The sequence below is a fragment of the Echinops telfairi genome, unplaced genomic scaffold, assembly GCF_000313985.2.
Source record: "Echinops telfairi isolate 266 unplaced genomic scaffold, ASM31398v2 ScPeMD7_5592;HRSCAF=6446, whole genome shotgun sequence".
NCBI classification, from domain to species: domain Eukaryota; kingdom Metazoa; phylum Chordata; class Mammalia; order Afrosoricida; family Tenrecidae; genus Echinops; species Echinops telfairi.
In genome coordinates, this window is record NW_022109491.1 from 10,965,025 (window position 1) to 10,991,789 (window position 26,765).

A 26,765-nucleotide genomic window follows, 5' to 3' on the forward strand; every position below is an offset into this window, starting at 1 on the left:
GTCAATCATGGGCCCGGAGGGGAGTGTAACCCCTGGTGCTCCCAGGTGGAAGAGAAGTCCCTGATGTGACCTGGCACAGCCAGGGGCCCTCACCCACCCTTCCTCAAACACAAATCCAGCTGGTCCTGTTTGCCCATCCTGCAGGGCAAGCGGAGAAAAACAGGTGATGTAATGACAGGGCGGAGAGCCTAGGCTGAGGACATCCCTGCCTGCGGGGTGCTGCCATCCACGCTCAGGGCCAGGAAGGGCTGGGGCAGGCCCTGCAGAGTAAGGCCAGTGAGGGGTGCCCACCGTGGGCCTCACCTCTCTCTCCAGCACGTACCCCCAGCCTTCACCATGTATTTCTTTAAGTCCTAGAAAGACCACCTGCCCACCGCCCCTTCCACCTCTCTTCATCCTTCAAAACCACTCGGGACCACCATCTTCTCTAAGAAACCCCCCACCTGCCCCAAGCCCACAGAGTGGGCTCTGCCCCAGCACGGCTCCAGTCCATCAACTCACATGGACTTTACCCCTTCAAACAGAACTGAACCCCCTCCCAGAGTCCACCAGACAGGCCTAGGAATGGACAGTCACCTCAGGACACTCAGCCACGGGAGACTGACAGGGCAGCGTGGCACTGGGCCAGAAGGAAACCGCAGCCGGCAGGAGAGCTGAACGGATGGAAACAGGGAGCCCAGGATGGAAGTGTGGGAGGTCCCACAACCATCTGCACATACACAGTTGAACGGGAAACTCATTTGCCCTGTAAGCGCTCACCTCCGCCACAAGAAACTGTTAAAAATAGCCAGATGGACGTCATGTCCCTCAGAGAAGCCCTAGCGGTGCAGGGCTGAGGTGCTCAGGAGCTAACTGCAGGCCCAGCAGGCCAGACTTACCCGCTGCCTTGAGGAAGAGACGTGGCAGTTGGCTTCTGAAAAGATTGCCATCTTGGAAACCTTTGTCCCACGAGGTGGTTATGAGTTCAAGTTGACTTGAGGGCCAGGTTTGGCTTGGAGACAAACTGAGAGAATGCTCACCGAGCTCTAAAGCAGCATGCCTGCCGGTAACTGCTATGCCTGGTTCCAGGATGGCCCCATCTCCCACCGTGGGAACCTCGGTAATCCTCCTTCTCCTGCGTACCTAGAACCACGGCTTTTGCATCTTTTCTACGCGGGTCGGGGATTTATTACATGCCCGCAACATCAAGGCCCTAACATGCATCATTTGGTACTCAGAGAGTATACAGACTTTATAGGTGGGAAAGGGCTGATAGACTAGGCTCACGAACGTCCTCAAGGATGAGGAGGACCTGGGTTTCATGCTCCAGCTGAGGTGGAGGCTCTGGGATTTACACAAAGACAGCTTAGCCTTCAGGATAGACAAACTCCTTCAGAAACACTGGGAGCAGCGATTCCAGGAGGGAGGGGAAGGGGACGGGGAACAGAGCAATGACGGGGGAAGAACCCCCTCCAGGGGACGAACATAGGCCAGTAAGTGAAGGGACAGATGGGCGGTGTAAGACGTACAAATACGCAGAACAATGCATAATGTATAAAGGGTTTGCCGGGTGGTAGGGTGGGGGAGGGAGAGACTAAAGAGGAGCTGATGTCAAAGGGCTCAAGAAGAAAGATAATGTTTTGAAATTGTTGATGCCAACATTTGTACATGTCCGCTTGATAGAATGGATGTATGGATTGTTACATGTAAGACCCCCCCAATAAAATGATTTATTAATTAAAAAAAATGGCTTAGCTAGTTTCCAAGTAATTTAATTTTTTTAAAAGATCATTTTATTGGGAGATCTTCCACCTTTTATAGCAATCCATGCATCAATTGTATCAAGCGTATTTGTACATATGTTGCCATCATCATTTTCTAAACACTGGCTTTCTAGCTGAGCTCTTGGTACCAGCTTCTCTTTTGCCCTTCCCTCCCCGCCCCCTTGACAAACTATAATTATTTTCATATCTGACACCGACCACTGTCTCCCTTCCCCACGGTTTCTGTTGTTCGTCCCAAGTATTTTCATTTCTTTCCTGCCATAAAACTCTTTCTCAGACTGACTCTGCATTTCCAGTTGATCCTCCCTGGAGGCGGCTTCCAGCGCGTTTCCTTGAACAGTACTGAGGCTCTGGGCTTGCTGCCCTCACGCACCGCAGACTTCTGAGAGCGGGGCCAGAGCTGCGGGCGCTTTGCTCAGTGTCCTTCCCGGGTTCTTTTTCAGACTGAAACATCACGCACATACAACGAAGCACATGGATCCTTTGTGAACCCCCACACTGGACTGTGGTCATGACTTTAACCTCTGCTGCGTTCTGCATATTCTCTGGTGGCTCAGAGGTCAGCGCTGGCTAGTGAGACGTGGTTCGAACCCACCAGCTGCTCTGAGGGAGAAGCAGACGGCAGCCTGCTTCTGGGATGATTCAGCTTCAGGAACCCTGCGGGGCAGCTCTGCCTGGTCCTTGCCTCCAGAGTTGGGGTAAAAAGTGTAGACTCCTTTCCAGACAGAGACAAGGTTTCATTCTTTGGGAATCGCCCTTGTTAGGTGCTGTCATGTTGGCCCCAACACAACAAAGTCTTCCGTTAAATTGAAGGAAGTAGCTTAGTATCTAAGACAGTGGTTCTCAACCTGTGGGGCACGACCCCTTTGGGGGTCGAACAAACCTTTCACAGGGCTTGCCTAAGACCATTGGAAAACATACATGTTTCACAATACTTAATTACATATTGTTTTGTCATTAATTACTATGCTTTAATTATGTTTAATTATGTTCAATTTGTAACAATGAAAATACATCTTGCGTATCAGATATTTACAGTATGATTCATAACAGCAGCAAAATTACAGTTATGAAATAGCAACGAAAATAATTTTGTGGTTGGGGTCACCACCACATGAGGAACTGTATGAAAGGGTGGCGGCCTGAGGAAGGTTGAGAACCACTCAACTAAGAGGAAGGGCCCCCTGGTGGCAGCATGGCTCGGCTTGGCAGCTAACTGAAGCTCAAAACCACCGGCATTCCCCGGGAGAAAAGACCTGGGGATCTTCTCCCATAGATTCTAGTTGAGGAATCCCTCTGGGCAGGTCCACCTCCTCTTCCAGGGTAGCTCCCAGTTGGAGCAGATTTGCCGGAGTAAAACAATAACAGTATCTCATTCAAGAGTACAATTGCCTCCAGGGGTAAATCTCCAGGGCTGTAAATCTTTATGGGAGCAGAAAGCTTCATTTTTCTCCCACAGAGTGTGGTTGGTGGGTTTGAACCACCGGCTTTGCAGTTAGCAGTCAAACTCATTACCCACTGTGCTGCCAGGGCTCCTGCAACAATATTTCAGAGGAAAAGCCAGCCAGTCTTGCTTCTGCCTACCTACTGTGTGCCGACGCAGCCACTGCACTCCCAGTGTGACATTGTACTTGGCACACACTAGGTGTCTAAAGACACACACTGAATGGTAAATGAGCGAATGGACCACATAGAAAGTTCTTGCTACAACATGAGTAGACAACTTGGCTACTCTCAAAAGCCAAGCATCACTAGTTGACTTTAACCGGCGCCATTTCTAGCATCTTTACTCTTACTAACTATAATCTGAAGAAGTCCTTTATTTTATTTCAAACATTTACCGAGTCAAGAAATCACACAATGTGTTGCATTGGGCAGATCTACTGCAAAAGACCACGTTAAGTTTAACACTTAAAGAGAAAGCTTGATCTAAAGCTCTTACACATCGGTGTGTCCCTGAATGTTTCTCTAGTCTGCCTGGACCAACACAGTAGATGGTCAGAGAAAATGAGGCAAACCCTCTCTAGGGTGGATTGACACGGTAGCTACAACGATGGGCTCAAACATCCCAAGAATTCTGATGGTGCAGGAGTGGGCCAGGTTCTGTTCTCAGAAGGCTGTGGGGAGTGGGGAGGGCTCAGTGGCACGCAAGGACAAACACTTACTTCCAGCTGCTCAGAGACTACGGAGACAAATGAGACCGTTGTTACTCTCAGTGTCTGTGAACAAGAAGAGGATCCCACCAGTGGCCAGTGAAAGTCAAACCTAAGTGAACATCCGAGGTGCAAATACACGTATAACCAAGTTGTGGCTGACACGGTGTGTCGGACCGGTTCTGACTCTCGGTGGCCCTCTGGACCGCAGAAGGAACTACCCCTGGTACTACCATGCTCACAATTGCTGCTGTTTGAGCCCAGTGTGGCAGCCTCTGTGCTAAGGGTACCTATTAACTCAGGCTCTGGATGAGCTTGACTTAAGATCTGTGCTAGCTGTTGCGTGTCATTTGTGCCCTGAACAACGAGTGCAGTTTCCATAAGAGGAGAACCTATGTTTGATGCCTTCAAGTGGATCTGCGACTCACAGTGATCCCACGTGACAAAGCAGAACCGCCCCATCAGGTTCTGCTGGATGGGTTTGAACCATGAACCTTTCAGTTAGCAGTGAAACACTCCAAAAAAGCCAAACTCACTGTCATAGATTCGATGCCAGTTCACAGCGACCCTATAGGACAGGGTAGAACGGTCACTATGTGCTTCTGAGACTGTAACTGGTTGGGAGAAAGTCCCGTCTTTCCCAAGGAGTAGCTGGTGGTTTTGAACTGCAGACCTTGCAGATCATAGCCAAATGGGCAACCACTACGCCACCAGTTCCCAGCTAAGCACAAGAGCTCCTTAACGCCCTCTTAAACAATCGAATGAGTTAGGACCAGGACACTAGAGTTAGGAGATCTTCATTTCAATTCCAGTCCCACCATTTATTCTTTGCTTTATGACCCTGGACTGCACACAGTCACCTTGTTTCCTCTCAACCTCCATCTCCAATGCCCTAATATAGAAATAACAATAGAATATAGAATGCCCTAAATATAAAAACAACAATAGAATAGGTTCCTCTCCACCCAAGCATCACCAGAGAGAATCCACTGAAAAGGCCGTGGTCAATTCTGTTTGTTGCCAAACGGAAGTCCCTCTGCGCCCTTCTTTCTCCAAGGCTAACAGAACTCCCGTTTTGTTCTGGTCGCCACCCCTTTCCAACAGAGCTCTGTCCATGCTTCCAGGTTCCAATGAAGGTCATCCCAGGAGGAATGGGCACGGCCACTGGCTCAGTCCCAGCCAAGAAGCACTGCGGGCAGTGGGGCAGGCCTTTTCTTCTTGGTGTGACTGCCACGCCTCATGCCAGGTGGGGAGCCACGCTGCGGGCTGAGCCCGGAGGCGGGTGGAGTGGAAGCAGGAAGTAGCCTGAACTGCTGAGGCGGTGGCCCGCCAGGCCCACTTCTGGGCTCCTCAGTGGGAACCAAGAAGGCAATGTGAGTGAGGCTCAGCTCACCATGGAGGACGACCACCCAGAACGCAATTCTAGTTCACAAGGCAGAATGAAAACTAGGAGGTTAATGTCCCATCTAATCAAATGCAGATTATAATGACAACTCATCTGTGCTCTTAGGAGACCCAAAGAACCACCTGGTGGTGCACAGGCCGAAGCAAAGACAAAAAGGCAAATAAGCAAACAAAAAAACCCCAAAAGAACAACTCTTTCAATCACCATCTGCCTACTCCATTTCCTGTGTCACTGTGCAATATGGGAAGGTCAGTTTTGCCAAAAGTCTGGGATTTTATGAAGTTTCTCAAGGGCCTATATTCATTCTTTGCTTTTCAAGTTCCAATCCAATTTTCTTCCTGCTTGGCGTCCCTTCTCCTTGGTTAACTGGTGTATGGCAGAGGGAGCAGTGTGTCAGTGCTCCCTGCTCTGCAGGCCAGCTGTGTAACCCACCAACCTCGTCTGCTTTCATAATGACAGCCTTGGAAACCCCAGTAAAAATGGACTGCCATCTAGTTGATGCCCTAGAGGGCAGACTGCAACTGTCCCTGTGGGTTTCCCAGACTGTAATGCTTTATGGGAATAACCAACCTCATCTTTCTCCCCAGGAGCTGCTGGTGGATTCAAATGGTTGACCTTGCCATCAGCTGACCAACACGTTACCCACAATGCTACCAGAATGCCTTGGACACCCCAGAGTACTCCTCCGCCCTGCGGGATCACCGAGTTCGCATGACTCGATGCCAGGAGGTTTGGGGATGAAGCTAAGGGTGATGTAGACACTTCACCCAAATCCCCCGCAGCTCTTGTGAGTGGAGCAATTTCTGTTTGCAATCAGTTTTGTTTGCCTTTGATGAGTATTAACGATGTTCACCATCATTTATTTATCTATCCATCGCTACTCAAGATGTTGGCATTGGCAGGGGTAAACAGGAAGGCATGGTTACACCATGAGTCAAATTTTAAGTGGCTGGCTTATTTGCAAAATTTGTCATGTTCGTGTGATGATCTTCATTTCTGATACAGCCTCGTGACTATGATGCAGAGATCACAAAAGCTCAGATAACAGGGCCTAGGCCAGAGGGCTGTGGTGACGACCCAGAGCGCAGGCCTGGCCACTGTTAGCTCGGTGTCTGGAATGTGCTCCAAACCATGTCTGCCCAAATGGCAGCTGAACTTGAGGGCAACAGAGAGGCCTCTGGAGTATTTCCTACACTGTGTGAAGATGACCACTCTCCAGCAGGCGCTGGGAGAAGGAACACACAACAGCCATGAGCATGAGCCGGGAACTTGGGCACTTTTCCATCATGGGTGGCTAACTCCCAGTATGGTTGGAGTTTTGACTCAAAATTTTAAAGGACCTTCTGATTCCCATCATGCACTATAGTTATTGCTTTGGCAGATATTTTGTTTATACCCAGGAACCCCCGGGTGGTACAAATGGCCAGCAAGAGAGGTGGTGGGTCAGAGCCTACTCCTCCCCAGTGATCCAGACAGAGACGGAATCCAGACTTATTGGCCTTGCTGAACATGGAGGGACCACTCAAGATCTTCAAGCCGTGAGCCGAGATGAAATGATTCCCAAGGCCATCTTTGCACTTGCACCAAACAACCGATTGGCTAGACTGGAAAAAATGCCTGGCATGCCCACGGCAGTCTTTCAAACACTCATCGGCATGAGATCAAATGGTCAGCAGTGCTTCTACAGCACAGAGGGGAAGACTAGGGCAGCGAGTTTAAGTCAGTGGTGGCAAAATGCCCCGGGCAGAGACAATGAGAATGGTGACTACGTAAGAAACAAACAGGTAAGTGGTGCATGCTCTGCTGTTTATATTTTCACGCAAATTAAAAACAAAATATAAACAGCCGTCACCCCCCACCACCACCACAGGTTTATCATAACATAGAAAGGCTTCAAAACTCCGAGAATGACATTGTTCCATGACCTTTTAGAAGCCCTCTTGTATGGGGTTTGCCATGAGCTGGAAGCCCCTTGACAGTAATTGGTTTTTCTATTTCCCGGGCTCCAAGTATCTTCTGTATTCTTCACTACAACTCTCTTCATGTTAGGGAGGTTAAAAGTCTTGTCCAAGGTTGAGGGCAGAGCCTGTCTCTCAGACTCCCACTCCCTGGCTCTTAACCGTACAAGTACATCATGTGTTTAATGGACTTCAATGAACTGCCAACCACCTTTATGTCTGCCAAGGCCACTCCTACAGTATATTAGTACTATTATGTTCAAAGGGTTTACTTCAAATCAGCTCACTTGTTTTATGCAAACAAGGATATTGCACATGAAATGCTGTTGTTAGTGGTTGTGGACTGGCTTCCCGCCCCAGCCACCTCCTGCGATGTTCAAGTGGAATGATGGCGTGTACTTTAGGGTTGTTTCCTAGTGTTTTCAAGGCTGCGACTTTTCAGAAGCAGAACACCATTCCGGTCTTCCAAGGTGCCTTGGGGTGGGTTTAAGTAATCAAATTTCCAGGGACTCCTGACATACTGAAAAGGCATTTCGCTATCAGGGGTATGCTGTCATGGAATGAACTGCATTCCCCCCAAATGTGTCATCAATTTTATAATGTTATCAACCCTAACCTCTGGCTAATGAGGCAGGATGAGGTTATGCTAAAGGAGAGAGGTTGTTTGTTATGTTAATGAGGTGGTATTCATTTACTGAAGCCACCACCCTTCCTCAGATTACAACTCTGATCTGATGGAAGGGGAGTTTCCTTGAAGTGTGGCCTGCATCACCTTTATCTTACAAGAGGAGGGATCTATTACTGCCAAGAAGATCTGGGAGCACATCCTTTAGGCCCAGGGTCCCTGTGCTGAGAACCTACTAGGCTCAGGGGAAGACCAATGCGCAGACAAACTGGAGATTCCTAACGACGCTGAAGGAAGAGAATCTTCCTCCAGAACCAGAGAGAGAAGACCTTCCTCTGGACCCAGCACCCTGAATTCAGACTCCCAGCATACGCCGTCAAACAGAACACTTCAAGATCTATCTTTAAGTACAGTGCTGTCTATGATGGGATAATATCTATACAACTACAAAGATGACCAGCTAATGATTATTAACATAATTAATATCACGTACAAGTTAAACTTTGCTGAAGATAATTCAAAAACAGTTGTAGCAGTACTTTGACAGGGAGTTACCAGAAATTCAAGCCAGGATTAGAAGAGGGCATGGAACAAGGATACCAATGCTGGCATCAGATGGATTTGGACTGAAAATAATACCAGAAGGATGTTTACTTGTACTTTATTGACTATGCAGAGGTATTAGATAGTATGGATAATATGGCAAATAATGGCAAAACACTAAGTTGTGCTCACAAAGAAACTATACATAGACCAAGAGGTAGTCGTGTGAACAGGGCACTGCATGGTTCAAAATCAGGAAACGGTGTGCATGAGGGTTGTATCCTCTCATCATACTTATTCAATCTGAATGCTAATCAAATAAATAATTAGAGAAGCTGGATTATATGAAGAGTGTGGCATCAGGATTGGAGGAAGGCTATTAACAACCTGTGATATGCAGATACCACAGACTTGCGTGCTGAAAGTGAGAGGACTGGAAGCCCTGGCTGCTGAAGATCAAGGATTGCAGCCTTCAGTATGGTGACTACCCAATGTAAGGAAGACCAAAATCCTCACAACTGGACCAATAGGTAACATCATGAAAAGTGGAGAAATGGTGGACGTTTTCAAGGATTTTATGTTGCTCAGCTCCACTGTCAATGCTCATGGAAGCAGCAGTCAAGAAATCAGACAAGCCCTCTTAAAAGTGTGGAAATGCAAGGATGTTGCTTTGAGGACCCCGGTCCGCCTGATGCGAGTCATTGTACTTTCAATTGTCTCCTATGCATGTGACAGTTGGACACTGAATAAGATACATTTGAATATGGTGGTGGTGACGAATACTGAAAGTACTATGGCCCGCCCCACAGAACAAACAAATCTGTCTCGGAGGAAGTTTGTTCAGAATGCTCCTTCATGGCGAGGCTGGCAAGACTTGAGTCTTCCATACTTTGGACATGATTCGGGAGACACCAGTCCCTGTAGAAGGACATCATGATTGGTGACGCGGAGGGGCAGCGAAGAGGAAGGCCCCAGACAAGATGGATGGACACAAAAGCTGCAACCATGGGCGCAGCCACACGAACACTCGTGGGGAAGGCGTGCAGGAGCAGGTAGTGCTCAGCCCTTTTGTACCGAGGGTTGCTGAGGGGAACCCACAAGAGTCACCATTCTGGACTCTGTGCCTGTGCTACCATCCCAGTTTGGAAGGTGTTCTCTATTATATTCATGGTCAGCATTAACAACAAGAAAGCCCTCACTTCCCTCGTGTGGATTCCAAGTCACTGCGACCCCAGGAACCAGGTTAAAACTGCCCCAGGGCTTTATGAGACTGTAACTCTTGGTTGGAGTAGAATGCCTTGCTTTCTCCAGTGGGGCAGCTGATGGTTTTGTACTATTGACCTTGAGGTTAGCAGCCCAACACAAAACCGCACACCACTAGAGCTCCTCCCTAGACAGGATTAGGGTGCCCTAGATCCCGATTTTAATTGAGGATGTGAACTAAGCCACACCCCTTTTTTCCCCTTGGGAGCATCTTTAGATTCCACTAAAGCAGTGGTTTTCAACTTTCCTAATGCTTTAGGAAATGCTTTAGTGACCCTTTAATAGTTCCTCATGTTATGGTGACCACCCCCCTCCCAACCATAAAATTCTTTTCTTTTCCTTTTCCAATTTTTTTTTATTAAAATAATCATTTTATTAGGGGCTCATACAACTCATCATGTACCCGTCATCTGTGTCCATAAAATTATTTTCATTGCTACTTCATAACTGTCGTTTTGCTACTGTTATGAATCGGGCGACCCCTGTGAGGGTCGTTTGACCCCAAAAGGGGTCTCCACCCACAGGTTGAGAACCACTGCACTAAAGGGTTTGACTTAAGACCTCATCCTTTGTTCCACTAGAAGACAATTCCATAACTCCAATCAAAGCAATTCCCAATTGAAGCCTTACTGTGACTTTTGGACATTTTGGGTTTCTGGCTCTGGACCTGCATTTGGTTTGCTTCGGCCTGACCTTCAGATTGGGGGCTGAACAGCACCCATAACCACGTGAGACATTTCCTTCAAGGTGCATGCATTTCTGTGGGAAGTTGCAGTGAATTACAGAACCTGGGGGTGTGAGGGCTGTACTCAGAGAAGAAGTGGGGGGAAATGGAGGGAAACAGTGTCATTGGACATGTGGGACATTCTTAAACTCCCAACTCTTTGGGACTAGTTTGGTATTAATCTACCACACGGGCTTACTGATCTGATAGAAACTATGGCCCTTAGATTCCCTTCAGGCCTGTAACGGAATGCTCTCTCGTGGCTAAATGACAGGCAGACCTAGAAAGTGAATAACACCAAGCATACACACTCCTAAGAACACTCAGCCAGTGGCAATCAATGAGGGGCTGATGCCAGGGGCTTACGTGGCGAGCAGATGTTTTGAGAATGATGAGGTTAATGAACGTACAAATGTGCTTTATACAATTGATGGATGTATGGATTGTGAATAAGAGTTGTATGAGCCCCCAATACAATGATTTAAAAAAAAAAAGTAAATTGCAAAAAAAAAATCTGTGATTATCAGAGCCACCACTCTCACCTTTCAAGCTAATAAAATTTTTATTTGAAGACTTAAAAAGATGGCTATTGATGTCCCAAATCAAAATATGCACGTACATTTGAATAGAAAATCAATTTGCTCTTTAAGCTTTTACCCAAATCACAATAAAAAGTTTTTGCTGTGCTTTTGTGTTAAAGAAGAAATTGGACAACAGCTTACACTGGGCAAATCTGCTGCACCCCCACCCCCTCCGCCAAATTATGAGAGGGCTTCAAAAAGCTTGTGTAAAAGTTCCATTACCTTTCATTGTATTTTTTCATGAACTTTTGAAATCCCCTTGTATGAGAAGTGAGCCAAGAGGATGGGCAAGGCCATTCTCGGCAGAGGCCACAGTGAGCACATAAGTGATGGGCTTGGGTGACGCCAGGCGTGCCAGGTTATGAACGGCGAGGACTCTGGGAGCCCTTTTTCTAAGCTAGATAGTAAGCATCTGAGGCCTCGAAGCCCCCTACCTTTGAGTCAGTTCTCACTCACAGTGACCCTGTGAGAGGACAGGGTGGAGTAGGAAAGGCCCATGAGCTTTCCAAGACCATGACTGTGGACTGAGGCAAACTGCCTCAGCTTTTTCTCAGGGAACACTTGGTGGGTTGAATCTCCCTGTCCTTGACCTTTAGGCTATCAGCCCAACTTTCAACCTACTGCACCATGTTGAGGGGGTGGGGGTGGGCACTGTAAACCAGTGAGAGAGCACTCTCAAATTCTCTTCATTGCTCAGGATCCTGCTGGGCACAGAGGATTAAGTCCACACACCTCACAATGGCAGCTAGATTAACTCATCTCTAGTCCTACCAATCAGGGCTCCCGTCCCACCCCCCCTTACCCTCCCCTCCCCTCCCCGTATCTTTGTTCTCATGGTAACTCTTTTTGGTCAGAATCCTCCATGCTACTCAATAAGAAGCTACTCCAAGAACAAGACCCCCATTGCCTTTGGGCCAATTATAATGTGGTGACCCCAAGTGTTGCAGTATAGAAATTTGGAAGCAAATTGCCAGGCCTTTTCTCCACGGCACCACAGGCTGACTGGCTTCGAATCACCAACCTTTGGGTTACGAGACAATGGGAAGTCTTTTGTAGCATCACTGCCCAGAGATTCCATTACCTGCAGTGAAGCCTTTCTTTCCCACCCTCCCAGACATGTCACCTCCTCTTGTGCACATGTCAGCTTCTCTGAGTCCAATGCTATTCAACCTTAAATTGGGATTAAATCATTATGTCATCTGGCCCCCCACCCCCACCTCCCACCCCCAGCCACTTACAGAAAAGCATGCTGCTGCCTGGGGTATGTAAAGAGTTGGAAAACGTTAGGAGCTCCAGAGCCATTTACAGAATGAATGAATGAATTGGATGAATGAATGAACATTTGACCTGCTACGGCCTGGCACAGAGCACAAGGCGAACGCCTTTTTCATCCGTCCCTGAAGGCCACACGGTGTCTGCAATATTGCGGGTGTTCGGAAAATGGGGCCAGTCTCTGCTCTGATGGACCCTAGCTAGGCTTTTTGGAGAAAGGGTTGCGTGAGTGAAGGTGAAGTTGGTCGTCAAAAAGCAATGCCGGTGGACGTTTTATTCTGTCTCCACATAGCACGGAGCAGGCGCGCAAGAAGTGCCTGCTGCCTGGACGGCGGTGGCAAGTCAGAGCCCAGGGGCAGACAGCATTCCCACCCCCCCCCCACCCCCCGCCGCCCCCTCCTCCAGGCTGGCCGCCCTCCTCCCCACCCTCCTGCCCCGCCCCACCCTTACAGTATATCCTCGCGGATGGAGGTGCCATGGCTGAGGTTGTGAAAGCGAACGGAGACGCAGTCTCTGGGAACGAAGGAGCACCTGTTCTCCTTCTTGTAGGCGCTGAAGCACTCCTTGAAGTCTTCGTAGGTCTCGAAGCAGCTGCCCAGCTCCATGGCCACCCCCTCCGCCCACACCTGGGGCTCAGAAATCACCCTGAGGGTCTACAGGTAGCCTAGCTCCCTTAGAGGTTGGGCCTCACTAGCGGGAATGAAGGACGGGAAGAGGCTGAAAACCGAGCGAGTTGTACGGGAGACGGGCGTCTGACAGGCGGAAAGCGACTTCAGGCCCTATTATTTAGCCCCGAGGCTCCGCCCTCTCACTGAATACCCAATCACACGCGGGATCCCCAGACTGGCATCCACTTTCTCCAATTGTTAGAGCCGTCCAGGCACGCCTCCAAGGGGACTGACAGGCATAACAACCAATCACAGCTGGAGTCCCGCCTTCTCTCGGTCCTGCAAGGTACTTCCGGCGCTTAGCGCCCTATGCCTGCCGGAAGCTAGGGGCTCCGAGCAAGGTCTCCGCGTGCCGACCCCCAGCGCAGAGTCCGGTCCCGGCAGCCGGAGAGCAAGATGTCCTCAAAGGCCCCGGAGAACAGTCAGGGCGGCGGCGATTCCCCGGGGGACCTCCGCAGCGTCCTGGTCACCAGCGTGCTCAACCTGGAGCCTCTGGATGAGGGTCTCTTCAGGTAGCTGGCAGTACCTAGCCCGCGCGCCCGACTGAGCCAGAGGCTCATGACCTGGACTGCCACCAACCCGTGTCCCCCAGCGCCGGAAGTGGGATGGGCTTTGCGCTCCGTGCAGCCTCTGCCGCAGTAGAAAGGGTTAGATAACGCAGCCCCCGCTCCCTCCCTCCGACTCCCGCCGGCACTGTGCAGCGCCATGCCTTGGAGGCCGGTGTGATCCGAGCACATACCTGGTGACCTGAGCGCGCTCGACTCATAGGGGTCCAGTCCTTAGGGGGATTCCAGCCCAGAGGTGATGGTGATTCGCCGAAGGGCACACGGCTGGACAGGTTTAAAATTCGAGTCCCTGGATTCTCAGCTTCTTTCATTTTTTGCCCCCATCCTTCACCTCTTCCATACATAGCCCTTCCTCACGGCTTAGTAGCACATTGCCCATCCTGAGATCCGAGCTTGCTGCCTCTTTTCCTTGCTAGCTTCACGTAAGCTCATTGACGGCAGCTGAAGATGCAATTGCGTTGGCCTCCAAAACTGGTGTTACTGAAAACGATCGCTGCCCTTAACCTCCCTCCCTTCCTGTCCCAAGTAACCCAAAGACGCTGCCTCTAATAGGGATCCGATGGGACTAGGAGCTAGCCATCCAAGCTGTACGTCTTTTAAGGAAGCTGACTGCCTGACTCATCTTTTTCCTGGGTTAGTCTCTCAGACTCCCTTTTGCCCCTTTTAACAGCCTGCATATAACTTCCTGGAGGGCTCTTGGTCATGCTGTGCACAATGCTAATGTGGGGCTGTGGCTATGAAGACTGGTCTTTCAGCCTTCATCAGGCTCACAGGCCTGGGGAGTTTTCTTTTTTACTTCTGGGACTCAGTTTCCTCATCTGTCCATTTCCAGCTCAATCTGTTTTTAGGAAGAACTGAGCTGCCACGGTGGAGGAGTAAAGGGGCCAGGCCAAACTGTAGTCCATCCCCAGCTCAGCGCTTGGGGTCCATCTTGGTCCACCCAAGCAAGGCCTTGAGGCTTCTGTCTCTGGAAGAAATGTTGAACTTGCGATCCAAAGACCCCAGTAATGCCTAAGATTTAAAATGTCTAAACGGTGTGCCACTGACTCTCTCTGATCCCCATACTCTGAGTGTAAAATAAGTTAGCCCAATTGAATCCACAGAAGGTGGTCAGGAAGGCCATGGAGTTGTGGAATGATGTATCCGGATGGTTTGCCTGAGAGAGAGTCCCTGGCATTCATTCACCCATTTCTCAAGAGGATCCTCAAGTTAAGGGGTCCTGCAGTGAGAGTGGAAGAGTTGCCTCACCTCGCCCCACCCCCCAACTCCGCCCACCCACACCCAAGTCTTTCCCACTTTTCCTCTCCTCCCGCAGAGGAAGGCATTACTGGGTGCCCTCAACGCAGCGGCTGTTTGGGGGTCAGATCGTGGGGCAGGCCCTGGTGGCTGCAGCCAAGTCTGTGAGCGAAGACGTCCACGTGCATTCCCTGCACTGCTATTTTGTTCGGGCAGGTAAACCACCCCCAACCCAAGCCTGGGGCCCCAGCAGCCATCTCCTGATCTTGGAGGGCTGCCTGAGGTTAAAGGGGAGAGGGGCTTCGGAGCCATCTCCTTCTGGCACTGGGGGAAAAACGGAGGCAGGGAATTCCAGTCTCGGAGCCAAGAAATGAACGAGGTTCAGGGCCAACAGAGCCATGGAGGACACTTGCCGACAGACACTGTTTGCTTGTTCTCTGACCCGACCGTGCTTAGCTAGTGCCTGTTGGTGCCAGCGCTAGATTGGGTCCTTGGATAATTTAGAAACCTCTGCTAGCGGCTGGGGCGTGAAGGCAGCCTGGTTTGGAGAAAAGAGTTCCCACCTGGTGGGAGGCTTTTTTGTAGCTCTGGGATCAGAGGCAATCTGAAAAGCCAAGCTTTCTTTTCAGAAATTGAGAAATCCCATTTCCTTTCCGTCCCCCTCTGGTCAATCCAAACTCACTGCCCTAGAGTCATTCCAACTCAGGGCGACCCTATAGGGCAGGCTTTCTGAGACTGTAATCCTTTAGGGGAGTAGAAAGCTTGTCTTCCTCCCGCGGAGCAGCTGCAGACTTTGTACTGCAGACCTGGAGGTTAGCAGCCCCATGTGTTACCTCCACCACCAGGGCCTCTTCCCCCCAGGGCCAGGCAAAGGGGGTGGGGGTGGGGATGTCCTAAGTGTTTGTTAGTTAATCTCCAATGAGGCAGTTTAAGGTCTGAGATAGTTAACAAAGGCCTATCAAAGGAAAGCCAAGGGCAGAGAACAGGCTTTAGTAACCGGAGCTTGTGGGGAAATGACATTCCCTGAAAACTGGCTGAGGCATGCTTTCAAAATTTAGTTCTCAATTCCACTCCTGGGCAGCAAAGCCTAGAGGGAAACACCATCTGTATAGATATACTTAATAAAAGATGCCGGTGGCGTGCAGTCCCCTGCAATTTAAAGGATCAATTCAAGAGTCCAGGGCAGAATGTTCAAGTATTTTGAAGTTTTTTTCTTAGGAAGGTGAAAGAATGTAATAGAGGAATGTCAAGCAGACTACTGGCTTAGAGCTTGGAGAATCGAGAACAAGGGACCGCAAAGGTTTTGTCCCTGTAAAGGACCGTGCAGGGCAGGCCTCTTTTGGTGGCAGCTCAGGTCTGCTGGGAAGCTTGGGAGAACAGCCAAAGCAAAATCGCCCGGGGGGCATTGCAGCTGTGTTCCAGAGAAGCTTCACTTGACCAGAACAGATGGCCTACACCCCTCTCTGGATCAAGGTTCTGGTCACTGACAACTAGAGAGGGCTGTATTGACCAAGCATGTCCTGGGCTAGCTAGTGTCCTCGACATTTAACAATGCTGAGCTCTTTCAGTTCTTCTGAAACTCTTGGTCAGAGCACTGGGGAAGGTCTCCATTCCACAGAGGAACTGTGAGCTGCTCCGAGAGGTTAGGTGACTTGCCGGGATCACAGTGGCAGCAGCAGGGTACGAACACGGGAAATCTGGCCGGGTCCTGGCATCCTGTTGTTGTATCTCTGGTCAGGTCTCGTGTCAGGTCGCTAGCTGCGGAATAAAGGTGCCCATCTGGCCTTTCACCCGGTGCCCCTTGTGCTCACTGCAGGGGACCCGAAGGTGCCCGTGCTCTACCAGGTGGAGCGGACGCGGACAGGAAAGAGCTTCTCGGTGCGCTCCGTGAAGGCCGTGCAGCATGGCAAGCCCATCTTCATCTGCCAGGCCTCCTTCCAGGAGATCCAGCCCAGCCCCGTGCAGCACCAGTTCTCCATGCCCACCGTGCCCCCGCCAGAGGAGCTGCCCAGCTATGAGACCCTCATCAACCAGTACTTAAGGTGAGGGCAGAGCTTTCAATCAGCGGGGATGGGGTGGCTGGCTCTCGACCAGCATTTCCGAAAAGAGAGGCAGCCCTGGAGTGGAGTGCAGGGAGCAAGGGCAAGAGGTATTGTGCGAAACTTTGTTTCAGGTGTGTTTTCCGGCGAGGGTGGGATGGATTGAGTCCGGTGCAGGCACCCAGGCACCGCTGCAGTTTACTGGTGGTTAAAATAGTCAAGAAGAACCCCTAGGTGACTAGGTGAATGAATAGTCACCTCCCCAGGCCACTGAATGCATGAGCCCCTCCCCTTTCTCTGGATCATCTGTTGTCCAGCATCTTAGGAGTTAATGCCTGGAAGGGGTGGGGTTCTTAGACCCTCTGCTGCAGAACTGTGGCCTCATTTACTCTGTTCACTACCTTTGCTTCCCAAGCCAAAACCCAGGTTTGGGGTCCGTTCCAAAAGACAGACTAGGACTTGCCCCTAGGGCAGTGGTTCTCAACCTGTGGGTTGAGACCCCTTTGGGGGTTGAACGACCCTTTCATAGGAATCGCCCGATTCCTAACAGTAGCAAAATGACAGTGATGAAGTAGCAACGAAAATAATGTTATGGTTGGGGGGGTCACCACCACATGAGGAACTGTATTCAAGGGCCACTGCTCCAGGGTTTCCAGGGCTGTATTAAGCGAGCCAACTGCTATGTATTGCTCCCATGGGGTGGCTAGTGAGTTTCAACTACCAACCTTTTGATAAACAACAGAATGCTTTTCACAGCTCTACCCGCAGGGCTCCTGGTTTTTTCCCTGCTGTTGAGTTGGCATTGTGGATTCTGTGAGATGGCATTGATCCTACAGGCAGAATCCAGCTGCCCCCTGGGGTTTCCCAGGCTGTGAGCTTCATAGAAGCTGACCACCTCATCTGTCTCTAGCAGAGAGACCCGTGGGTTCAAGCCACCGGCTTTGTTAGCAGCCTGGTACTTTAACCACTGCTCCACCAGGGCCCTGGCCTTTGCCTTCTCTGCCTCCTCACCAGCATCAAGCCAGTGCTGACACTTAGCCAACCCCCTGTGGGTTTCGGAGACTGTAACTGTTTTCAGGGGTAGAAAACCTAGCTTTTTTCCCACAGAGCTACTGGTGGTTTCAAACTCCTGACCTTGCTGTTGGCAGCCCAACTCGTAACCCCTATCCCACCAGGGCCTTACTTTGCCTTACTAGGTGTTAAAATAATTCTGATATCACCTGGTAAAATGTATTTCTCCCTTGGATCACAGCCAGTAACGTTTGAAAGAGACTTTGCAGGCGATAGAGCTCTGGAGCATCTAAAAGATGGGAGGGGTCACTTCTGCCCTGCCTGGGGGTCACAGCTGAACCCCAGGGCTATGTCCACTCCTAGGACTTGTGCCAGATGCCAGGGAGGCAACAGGGTCCATTACACAGACGTGGGCCTGTGTTCCAGTCTGTCCCTACTTGCTGTGTGGTGTGGACAAGTTGCTTCCCCACTCTGTGCCCTCCATTGCAAAGTGGCACTAATAATGATTGCCATCTCGCGAGGCTGCTGTGGGGATTAAGTGAGGAAGGGCACTTGGCAGGGCCTGGGGAAGTCGTAGTGTTAACACTGGGGACACGAGAGGGATAAGCAAGGGGCCTGGTATGCAGTGAGCGCTCAGTAAATGCTGAGATGACCGAAAGGCACTGCTCTTAAGGGGTCCTGAGTCTGGAGCTGCACCGTCCAGTCAGGGAACCACTGCCACATGAAGTTAACTAAGGGAACCAACAATTCAGTCTCTCAGTTGTCTTGACCACCTTTTTGGAGCTCGGGTAGCCAAGCCACATGTGCTAGTAGCTCCCACAGTGGCCAGGGCACATCTAGAACATTCCCCCACAGAGATGGCTGGGACAGGGATGAAAATGGCCACCCCCCGAGGGAGCCGTAGAGGTGGTGGTTACTGGACTGAGAAAATGCTTTAGCAGTGAGCCCCTTTCTCTGGGCGGGGTGGGGTAGGGAGGGCGGATAGAAGACAGTGCTCACAGTTGTGTGTCCAGCCACGTTCCGGCAGGACCAGTGTCCCTGAGGGACTTGCATAGTGAACGAAGAGTACCAACTGGAACCAGACCACTGGACTCCCAGTGCTGCACTCCCCACTTCCTGAGCCAGCTCCTTGGTTCTGCGTTGACTGCGGATACAGGGGGTGGGGGAGGGGGTGGGGGTAGTTGTCCAGAGGGTGGAGTGGGGGCACGAGTTAGTGTGAAATGCCTAGAATGCCTCTCTGGGGTCCCTCAGGCCACAGGCTGTGGCATCAGTCGCCACATTCCCAATTCTGAGCCAGGCAATGGCCTCCAAGCTATTTCCAGCTCCCACAGGCAGGCCGCTGGGTTCCACAGGGCAACAGAAGGCTCAGGAGTGTTGCGATTGCGTCTGTCGCAGCAGAGGGTAGCTTTGGGGACAAGCCAGGCATCCTGAGGGGGAAGGAGGAGGTCAGCTATGAGGCTCCCCTCTCCCTTACACAGGGACCCAAACCTCCACAAGAAGTACCAGCTGGGTCTGAACAGAATTGCCGCCCAAGAGGTGCCTATTGATATCAAGGTCGTAAACCCACCCACCGTGAACCAGCTAGATCACTTGGAGGCCAAACAGATGTTCTGGGTGCGAGCCCGGGGCTACATCGGTAAGCGCTCTGGGGCTGTTCGCTGTGCGACTTTGGATCTGGTACTTCCCCTCTGGTTCCTTAGGGGCCTGCAGAATGGAGAAGCTGGGTCAGTTTGTCACCAGGGCTCTGTCAGCCCTCCAGGGAAGGTGATTATCGTCCCAGGGAGGTCCTGTCTGGGGAAGGCAGGGCGCCTCTGGAGGTTTGCCCTCCAGGCCTGTGAATCCCAAGGTGCCCGCAGGCTGCAAAAGGCCCTCCTTTCAGGGGCTCAGAGTGAAAACTGTTTCCATTCTCTATCTGCCCCTCACCCCCTGCCACAGACACCCCTTGGGCCAGGCAGGTCCTGCACCTGTACCTGGCAGCCCCTTCTCCCCACCCCCTGCAGGTCCTGAGCCCAGGAGCCCAGGGCTGACGGGCCGGGACCTGTTGCAGGGGAGGGCGACATGAAGATGCACTGCTGTGTGGCCGCCTACATTTCGGACTACGCCTTCCTGGGCACGGCGCTGCTGCCCCACCACGGGCAGCACAGGGTGCACTTCATGGTCTCCCTGGACCACACCATGTGGTTCCACGCCCCCTTCCGAGCGGACCACTGGATGCTGTACGAGTGCGAGAGCCCCTGGGCTGGTGAGTGCCGGGCCGTGGGGGTGGGGGCAGGGCACCACCCCGGAGCTGCAGGTGAGGCCATTTCCTTGCATCCTTCATCATGACAGGGTGGGGCTTGAGGATGAGCTAGCGTCTCAAATTTTCCAACGTGCTGGGTTAGGTCATGGGAGTAGAATCCACAGAGGCCCAGGGCTGGTCTCAGAGCCCCTCCAGACTCAGGGTGACTTGGGGCAAATCCTATTGTCTGAGCTAGGGAGGCTGTGCTGGGCTGTGACTTGGGGGAGCTCCTTAAGAACAGAGTCTCAGCTCCAGCCCCCCCCAACCCCCCCCACCCCCAGGCTCTGATGCTGCATTTGACTGCTGATGAACCTGGCTGGGCATGTCTGGAACTCCCCGGTCCCCATGGGCCATCCTTTATGGGAAAGAGAAAGCCAGCCTGGTTGGTTCATCAGTGTCTAGTCTCAGAACCTCAAGTTCCTTTCTAAGAAGGTACGCCTCACACAGAGAGCCCCACTGGGCAAAACCTGGACGAATGTTTTTGAGGAAGCCAGTAAGTGAAAGTGCTTTCCTCGCTCAAGGAGGGCGCCTGGGGGAGGGACCGCCCTCCAGGACCAACTTTCATTGGTCCTTCAAAGGGGGTGTGGTGTGTCCCACCCAGGCAGTGGTCGTTTGCACTGGGTGACGGCCCTGCCCTGCTCGGAATCCTTTTCCAGACCCGTGCTAGGCAGTGAGAAGGCCTTGCTCACGCTTCCCCTCTCCCACAGGTGGCTCTCGGGGACTGGTCCATGGGCGGCTGTGGCGTCAGGATGGGGTCCTGGCTGTGTCCTGTGCCCAGGAGGGCGTGATCCGAGTGAAGCCCCACGTCTCAGCGAGCAAGCTCTAGCCAACGGTGCCAGCACGCTTCCCCACCACAGCTGCTGCAGCAGGATTAACGGTGGAAGCCGGGCTCCCCGCCACAGGCACCCAATAAAGAGACTGGTCCCACCGGACCGCTGGCCTTTTATCTCCCCTAGTCGGAACAGCAATGCTCCAGCCACGCTCCATCCTGGAGCCCAGGACCTGAGTCCCCCAGCCTCCCTGGCTTGAAGGCCCTTGGAGAATGGGACATTGGCTCTGACCTGGGCCCAGCCCCGAGCTGTCCTGACATCATCCCTGTCCCATTCCAGGGCTGCCGCCGCCAGTGCACCCCCAGAGCCCAGTGGGGCAGAAGCAGCACCTGTTCCTTGGTCTGCTGCAGGTTTTCTTTGCATTCCATCTAGGGCAGCAGTTCTCAACCTGTGGGTTGTGACCCTTTGGGGGTGGGGGGTGGGTCAAACAACCCTTTCACAGGAGTCGGCCGATTCATAACAGTAGCAAAATGAGTCATGAAGTAGCAACAAAAATAATTTTATGGTTGGGGGGGGTCACCACCACATGAGGAGCCATATTAAAGGGTCATGGCATGAGGAAGTTTGAGAACCACTGCTCTAGGGGCTCCCAGCACCCCCCAGGCTAGGCTTAGTCCAACACCTCCTTGATGAGCAGCTCTTTGAGGCTGGGGGGCGGAGTAGGGGTCAGGCCTGCCTCCTGTAAGGCCTGGAGCCGGGCCTCTGTCTGGCGTTTGTCCAGGCCCAGGCGCCAAGAGAGCCGGACATGGGCCTCCAGAAAGGGTGCCAGCAGCGGGTGGGGGTCCTTGTCCCCCAGCAGCTGCAGGGCCTTCTCACAGCACACCTGAGCCTCCCTGGGGTTCTCCAGCTCTTGGTGGCACACAGCCAACCCCGCCAGGGTCAGCAGCGGCCGGTCTGGGCTAGAGGGGGTGCCGAGCTGGGTCTGCAGCTGCCAGGCATTGTCCCACAGCGCCAGGGCCTCACGGTAGAGGCCAGTGCAGGTGAGGCCCTGGGCCCGCCGGAGCTCGGGCAGCACGAAGAAGTCCTGCAGGTCCCGGGCACGGCGCAGCTCGGGCACTGCCTGCAGATGGCCCAGAAACTGCTCGAAAGCCCGGCTGCGGCGTGCAATGGTCTCTGCCGTGAAGTTCCGGCGCAGGCGCTTCCTGGGGAAGGAGATGGCCGCCATGGGGCCCCGGAACCGCCGCTGTAGGCTCCGGTGCAGCTGCTCAAAGTCCGAGTAGCGGCGGGAGATCTGGGCTGGCTGGTGGTCTGGGAGACCGGGACCAATCACGGCGAGGGTGTAGAGCTGGAAGGGTGTGATAGGATGTGAGTCAGGGCAGGTACCGCCTGTCCACTGGCCCTTTTCCTCCCCCTCCCCATGCTCCCCATCCCTCCCCAGGTAGGTCTGGGCCCCGGAAGGTGGGAACTGCTGGGGCTGTGGCCAGGGGATCCATCCCATCTTACCTGAGGCTCGTCTGAAATGACCCAGGCCCATCGCAGCACAAAGAGAAAGACAGAGATGAACTTCAGTGCCGGGGACAGTTGCCCCCCTCCTAGGGGGCACCCCTGCCCCACAGGGCTGCAGCCCTTCAGACAAACCCCAAGCTGTTCCCAGGCCCAGAGGATGGGTCTCAGGCAACCCTGTCAGTGGTAAATGTGATGGACCCAGGACCCAGGCTCGCCTCCGTGCCCCAGGTTTGCCTCGGCTTCACTGTGTGACTTTAGCCCGGAGAAGCATCTGCTTCCTCAGGCAGGGGGATGCAGTCGGTGGTGTTTGCTGGAGCTTTAAGTCCCAGCATCAGTAAGGATGACTTGCAGACCGGAGCCTTGGCCCCTCTTGTTTCCTGGTCACGTCTGGTCACAAATGGAGAAGCTCTCAGGAGGGCGCTTTATTGACGATTGACTTAGCCAACCAACTAAAGAGCCAGCAGGCTCTTTTAAAGTCAATATTAGGCAAGTAACAGTCCAGGTGGTTTTCCGCTAGGACGAGAACTGGGAAGGCAGTTCTAGAAGGACTGAGGTTTGGGAAAGGGGTGTGTGTGGGGGGGAGGGGGTGGTGGTGGTGGTGTGTGTGTGTGTGTGAGTGTGTGTGTCCCCAGGGTCTGAGGCCTGAGTAAGGATCAATGCTTAGAGGCGTAGATGCGGGGATTAGCCAGTGTGGAGTGCTAAAGCACACTAACCCAAACCAAAGACAAGCCAGTTGCTATGGAGCTAATTCCAACCCATGGGCGACTCCCCCGGGTGTCACAGTAGAACAATGCTCCACAGGATGTTCTGTGGCTGTGACCTTTGGCTAGCAGACAGCCAGGGCTTTCTTCCGAGGTACATTCAGGCTGCTGTTAGTGCCACCCAGGGGCTCTACACGAACACAAGACCCCACCTTTACTCCTCCATGTTGTGAGGAGCAGCAGGGGTAAAGCCACCCGCGGCCACTTCACCTCTTGAAGTTTCTCCACATATATTAATGCGGTGGTTTCTGGTTGGTACTGTCACGTTGGCATGACTCCTGGCGACCCCGTGCACAACAGGAGGATGACACCTGGTTCTGCGCCACGCCGCACCATCGGTGCCATGTTTGAGGGCGCTGTTGCAGCCACTGTCAATCCCGCTTGTTGAGGGTCTCCTCTTTCTCTGACCCTCTACTTGATCAAGTATGTTCAGAGAAGGGGTCCGACTTTCCATTCAAATCTACATTCCCGAAACATGCTGCCTGTCAAACCCTTTCTTGAACGATTACTACCGTCCCAGGGAACTGCTGCTTTTCAGGAAACACCAGTCTCTAATAACCGCTCATGGTCTTCTTTGGGCAAAACACGGTGTACATCTGTGATCTCTTAGGATCCTTGGAACCTCATGCCAAGGCAGGAAAGCCACAGCTGGAGCTCCTGAGCCTAACCTTGCCCTATGCCATGTGCCAAGCACTTTGCGCTTTAATTTCACCCCCATTGTCACAGCAGCCCTGACAGGAAGACACCATGGCTGGTAAACAGACAAACTCACTGCTGTTGAGTGAATGCCAACTCATTGGGGCCCTACAAGACTGAACAGAACTGCCCCTAAGAATTTCCAAAACTAACTCTTTAGGAGGGTAGGAGAGTAGAAAGCCCTGTCTTTCTCTTGCAGAGCAGCTGATGGTTTCAAACTGCTGGCTAAGGGGTCGCAGCCCCATGCGGGACCACTCTGTCTCCAGGGCTCCCCCAGGTAAATGGGGAGGGGAGAGGGGTAAACACTTGCTTGGAGGCACACAGCTGATAAGTGGCCCTGCTGAGATTCAAACCCAGGGTAATTTCAGTCCCAAGGCCTGTGTTTTCAGCCCCCAGAAGTTAGATGGGGGTCAAAATCGGGCCCCTATCCTTCCTTGCCTCTGTGCTGCTGCTAGGTGACAGATCTTTGGTGTCCCCTTCCTGGGCACAACACCCCCCCCTCCATCCCAGAGCTCTGAGACCTTGGCCTATCACAGAGTCAATCCCTGCTCAAATTTGGGAGAAGCAGGGCCAATGGGCGTGGCCCTGTTTACGAACAGCAGTGGAGGGTGGAGAGGCCCAGATGTGGGACAGGGCTCTAGGCTCCCTTCTTGCTGAGTCACAGGCAGAGGAGGAGGAGGAAGAGGATGGTGTAGAGAGATAGGACAGGCAGGGCACCACCCCCACTCCCCACAACCAGGATTGGTCAGGACGGGCTGGGTTTTAGGCCTGGCAGACCAAATTCCCTATGCCAGCTCCTCCCAAATTGAAGAAAATGGGGCTCTCTCCTGCACGCTACTCTTTCTCCAGCCCTGGTCCCCTAAGTCTAGGCCTTAGGACAAGATTAAACTCGTACTATTAGGGGTGGGTGTTTGAGAATGGATTCACCTGGATTGGAAGGAAGCACACAGTAGGGCCAAGCTGCCAGCCCTTTCAACCAAACCTCTGGTCATCCAGTTGGTTCCCACTCGGAGCCATCCTAAAGGACCAGAACTGCCCTCTCACTGTGTTTCCCAGGCTGTCATCTTTATAGAAGTAGTCTGCCTCATCTTTCTCCCGTGGGGTTGCGGGTGCGTTCGAACCACCCCCACCTTTGGGTTAGCAGCAGTACTGTATGCTTAACCATAGCACAACCAGGGCTCTTTATCCCCAAACCATACCCACTGCTATTGGGTCAATTTCCACTCACCACGACCCTAACTATGGTCTCCAAGGCTCTGCAAAGGGAGTGGACAGTCCACCTTTCTTCCTCGGAGCAGCCGATGGGCTAGCTGTCCTGTGCTTACCCAGGTGGCACCACAGAGGCCCCTTGCAGCTACCATTTTACTGAGCAAGTCATGGCGCCAGGCAGGCACAAGGCGAAGGGCTTTCTGGACACCAGCTCCTTTCATGCCTGTGAGCATCCTCTGAGACAGACACCATTGTCATTATCCCCAGGGGCCCCATGAGGGTCACCAAGGTCACATGACACTCCCAACATCCAACACCTGGGACTGATCTCAAATGAGTGGGATCTGAATCAAGTGCTGTTGTGTAAGTGTTAGCCATCAGCAGCCCCAAGGGAGACCCATCCAGCTACCCTGCTCATGGAAAGACATAAAGCCTCGGAAACCCTAAATCGGGGCGTGGTGAGTGGAACCCACTGGATTCTTTAACCTCTACCACTAACCGTGCCAACTGGGCTGTAAATCTAAGCAGATAGCGCCACCCCACCCCCACTTTTGTATCTTGCTACAATATGCAAAACCCTTTCCCACAAGTCAGTTCTCTTGGCCACAGAGCCAGAAGCAAGCTCATCAACTCCAGTATCTAGTCAGCCTCAGGAAAGCTACCTCATCTGCGGGCCTGATGGCCTCAGTGTCCTCATCTGTAAAACGGGGCAGCCAGGCCCAGCCAGGCCCAGCCTCCCGGCTGCCCTCCTCCCACTTAGCCAGGCCAGACTTCTGGGCACCCAGCCCAGGGCCAGGATCCTCACTCACCACGTACTTGGAGGGTGGGTCCTTGACGACATTGGCGCTTGTCACTTCGAAAAGCAGCCGCTGGGATACCAGGGTGCTCCTTGACTTTTTCCAGAAGTCCTGCAGCTGCCGGGTCAGGAGCTGACTGCCCCGAGGCGCGTCAGGTGGGGTGCTCAGTTCTGTGGGTGTACGGGTCCAGGTCAAGGCACTGCGCCTGGGGGCCGGGACTGAGGGGACCCCAGCTATGGGGTGGCTCCTCACCCTCTTACAGAAATGGAAATTGAGGACCAGCTGATAATGGCAAATGGGGCCTGGAACGGAGACACTCACTGCTGTCCACGCCGCCCCACCCTTGGCTGTAAATATTTATGCTGATCTCTCTCTGGAGACCCTGCTGGGGTCAAGGGGCTGACCTTTTAGGTTAGGCTCGCGTCTGCAGCTAAACCTTTCCACCCCAAAGCATGGCTAGCACATTAACCCAGGACCTGTAGGTTTAAAACTAGCCCTGGCTTTGGGACGGGGTGATTTTGTTTTCCTATTTGACACTGGGGACAATTTGGCTGGGAGAGGTGTTGTGGCTCTCTCAAGGTCACCTAGCCAAGAGGTGACTGGGGGGGAGGGGGCACTTGAAGAAGTGCTGGGGAGTTTGCTGGGTCAACTCCATGCGCCCCCAGACGCTTCCTCCCCACCGCTCCAACCCCAGGAACACGGCTGGGATGGCGGCCCAGGGACCCGTCCCTTCCCCTCCAGGACCACACGCCCACCCCCGCACTCGCCTGCGTCTATTCCCGACGCCCCGTCCCCAGGAGCCAGCGGGTCGGGGCCAACCTCCTCGTCGCCCTCGTCGTCCTCGTCGTCGGCGCTGGTGAAACTGAGGGTGCCGCTTAGGCGGGAGGACAGGCCCTCGGCGTCGTCGTCTTCCAGCTCCGAGCTCTCCGGGAGCTGCTCGG

The 26,765-nt window shown here is 52.7% G+C and overlaps 3 protein-coding genes across 5 annotated transcripts in view; 1 reads left to right on the forward strand and 2 right to left on the reverse strand.

Annotated features, from left to right (window-relative positions):
• The window catches only part of ZSWIM3 (zinc finger SWIM-type containing 3), a 16,729-nt gene extending 3,458 nt beyond the window's left edge, over positions 1-13,271 (reverse strand). Inside the window, exon 1 of one of the 2 annotated variants that reach the window (XM_045295268.1) lies at positions 12,819-13,271. In XM_045295268.1, the coding sequence (XP_045151203.1) occupies positions 12,819-12,892 (74 nt within the window). In that variant the 5' untranslated portion in view covers positions 12,893-13,271. Of the gene's footprint in view, positions 1-12,737 lie in introns of both variants that reach the window. The other variant, XM_004698301.2, reaches the window with a different exon arrangement.
• Positions 13,272-13,283: 12 nt separating this feature from the next.
• ACOT8 (acyl-CoA thioesterase 8) lies at positions 13,284-21,017 on the forward strand. Of its 2 annotated transcripts, none has more exons than XM_004698023.2 (6): positions 13,284-13,467; positions 14,837-14,973; positions 16,574-16,799; positions 19,286-19,443; positions 19,855-20,049; positions 20,793-21,017. In XM_004698023.2, exons 1-6 carry the CDS (start codon positions 13,352-13,354, stop codon positions 20,909-20,911), a joined length of 951 nt encoding a protein of 316 aa, XP_004698080.1. In that variant the 5' UTR covers positions 13,284-13,351; the 3' UTR covers positions 20,912-21,017. The 2 variants fall into 2 exon arrangements, with proteins under 2 accessions (XP_004698080.1, XP_045151204.1); XM_045295269.1 differs by lacking the exon at positions 13,284-13,467 and adding an exon at positions 13,764-14,154.
• A 409-nt stretch (positions 21,018-21,426) lies between these two features.
• SNX21 (sorting nexin family member 21) overlaps positions 21,427-26,765 on the reverse strand; it is a 10,649-nt gene continuing 5,310 nt past the window's right edge. Inside the window, exons 4-5 of the mRNA XM_045295488.1 lie at positions 22,359-22,418; positions 21,427-22,200 (exon numbers count right to left, since the gene is read on the reverse strand). Of these exons, the coding sequence (XP_045151423.1) occupies positions 21,526-22,200; positions 22,359-22,418 (735 nt within the window). The 3' untranslated portion in view covers positions 21,427-21,525. The remainder of the gene's footprint in view (positions 22,201-22,358; positions 22,419-26,765) is intronic.

Excerpts from the sequence above, each read along its gene's own strand:
- ACOT8 (XM_004698023.2), top strand. The coding sequence starts at position 13,352 with ATGTCCTCAAAGGCCCCGGAGAACAGTCAGGGCGGCGGCGATTCCCCG. Across the intron at positions 16,800-19,285 it reads CTCATCAACCAGTACTTAAG|GGACCCAAACCTCCACAAGA; the intron begins GTGAGGGCAGAG and ends TCCCTTACACAG. Across the intron at positions 19,444-19,854 it reads GCGAGCCCGGGGCTACATCG|GGGAGGGCGACATGAAGATG; the intron begins GTAAGCGCTCTG and ends GACCTGTTGCAG.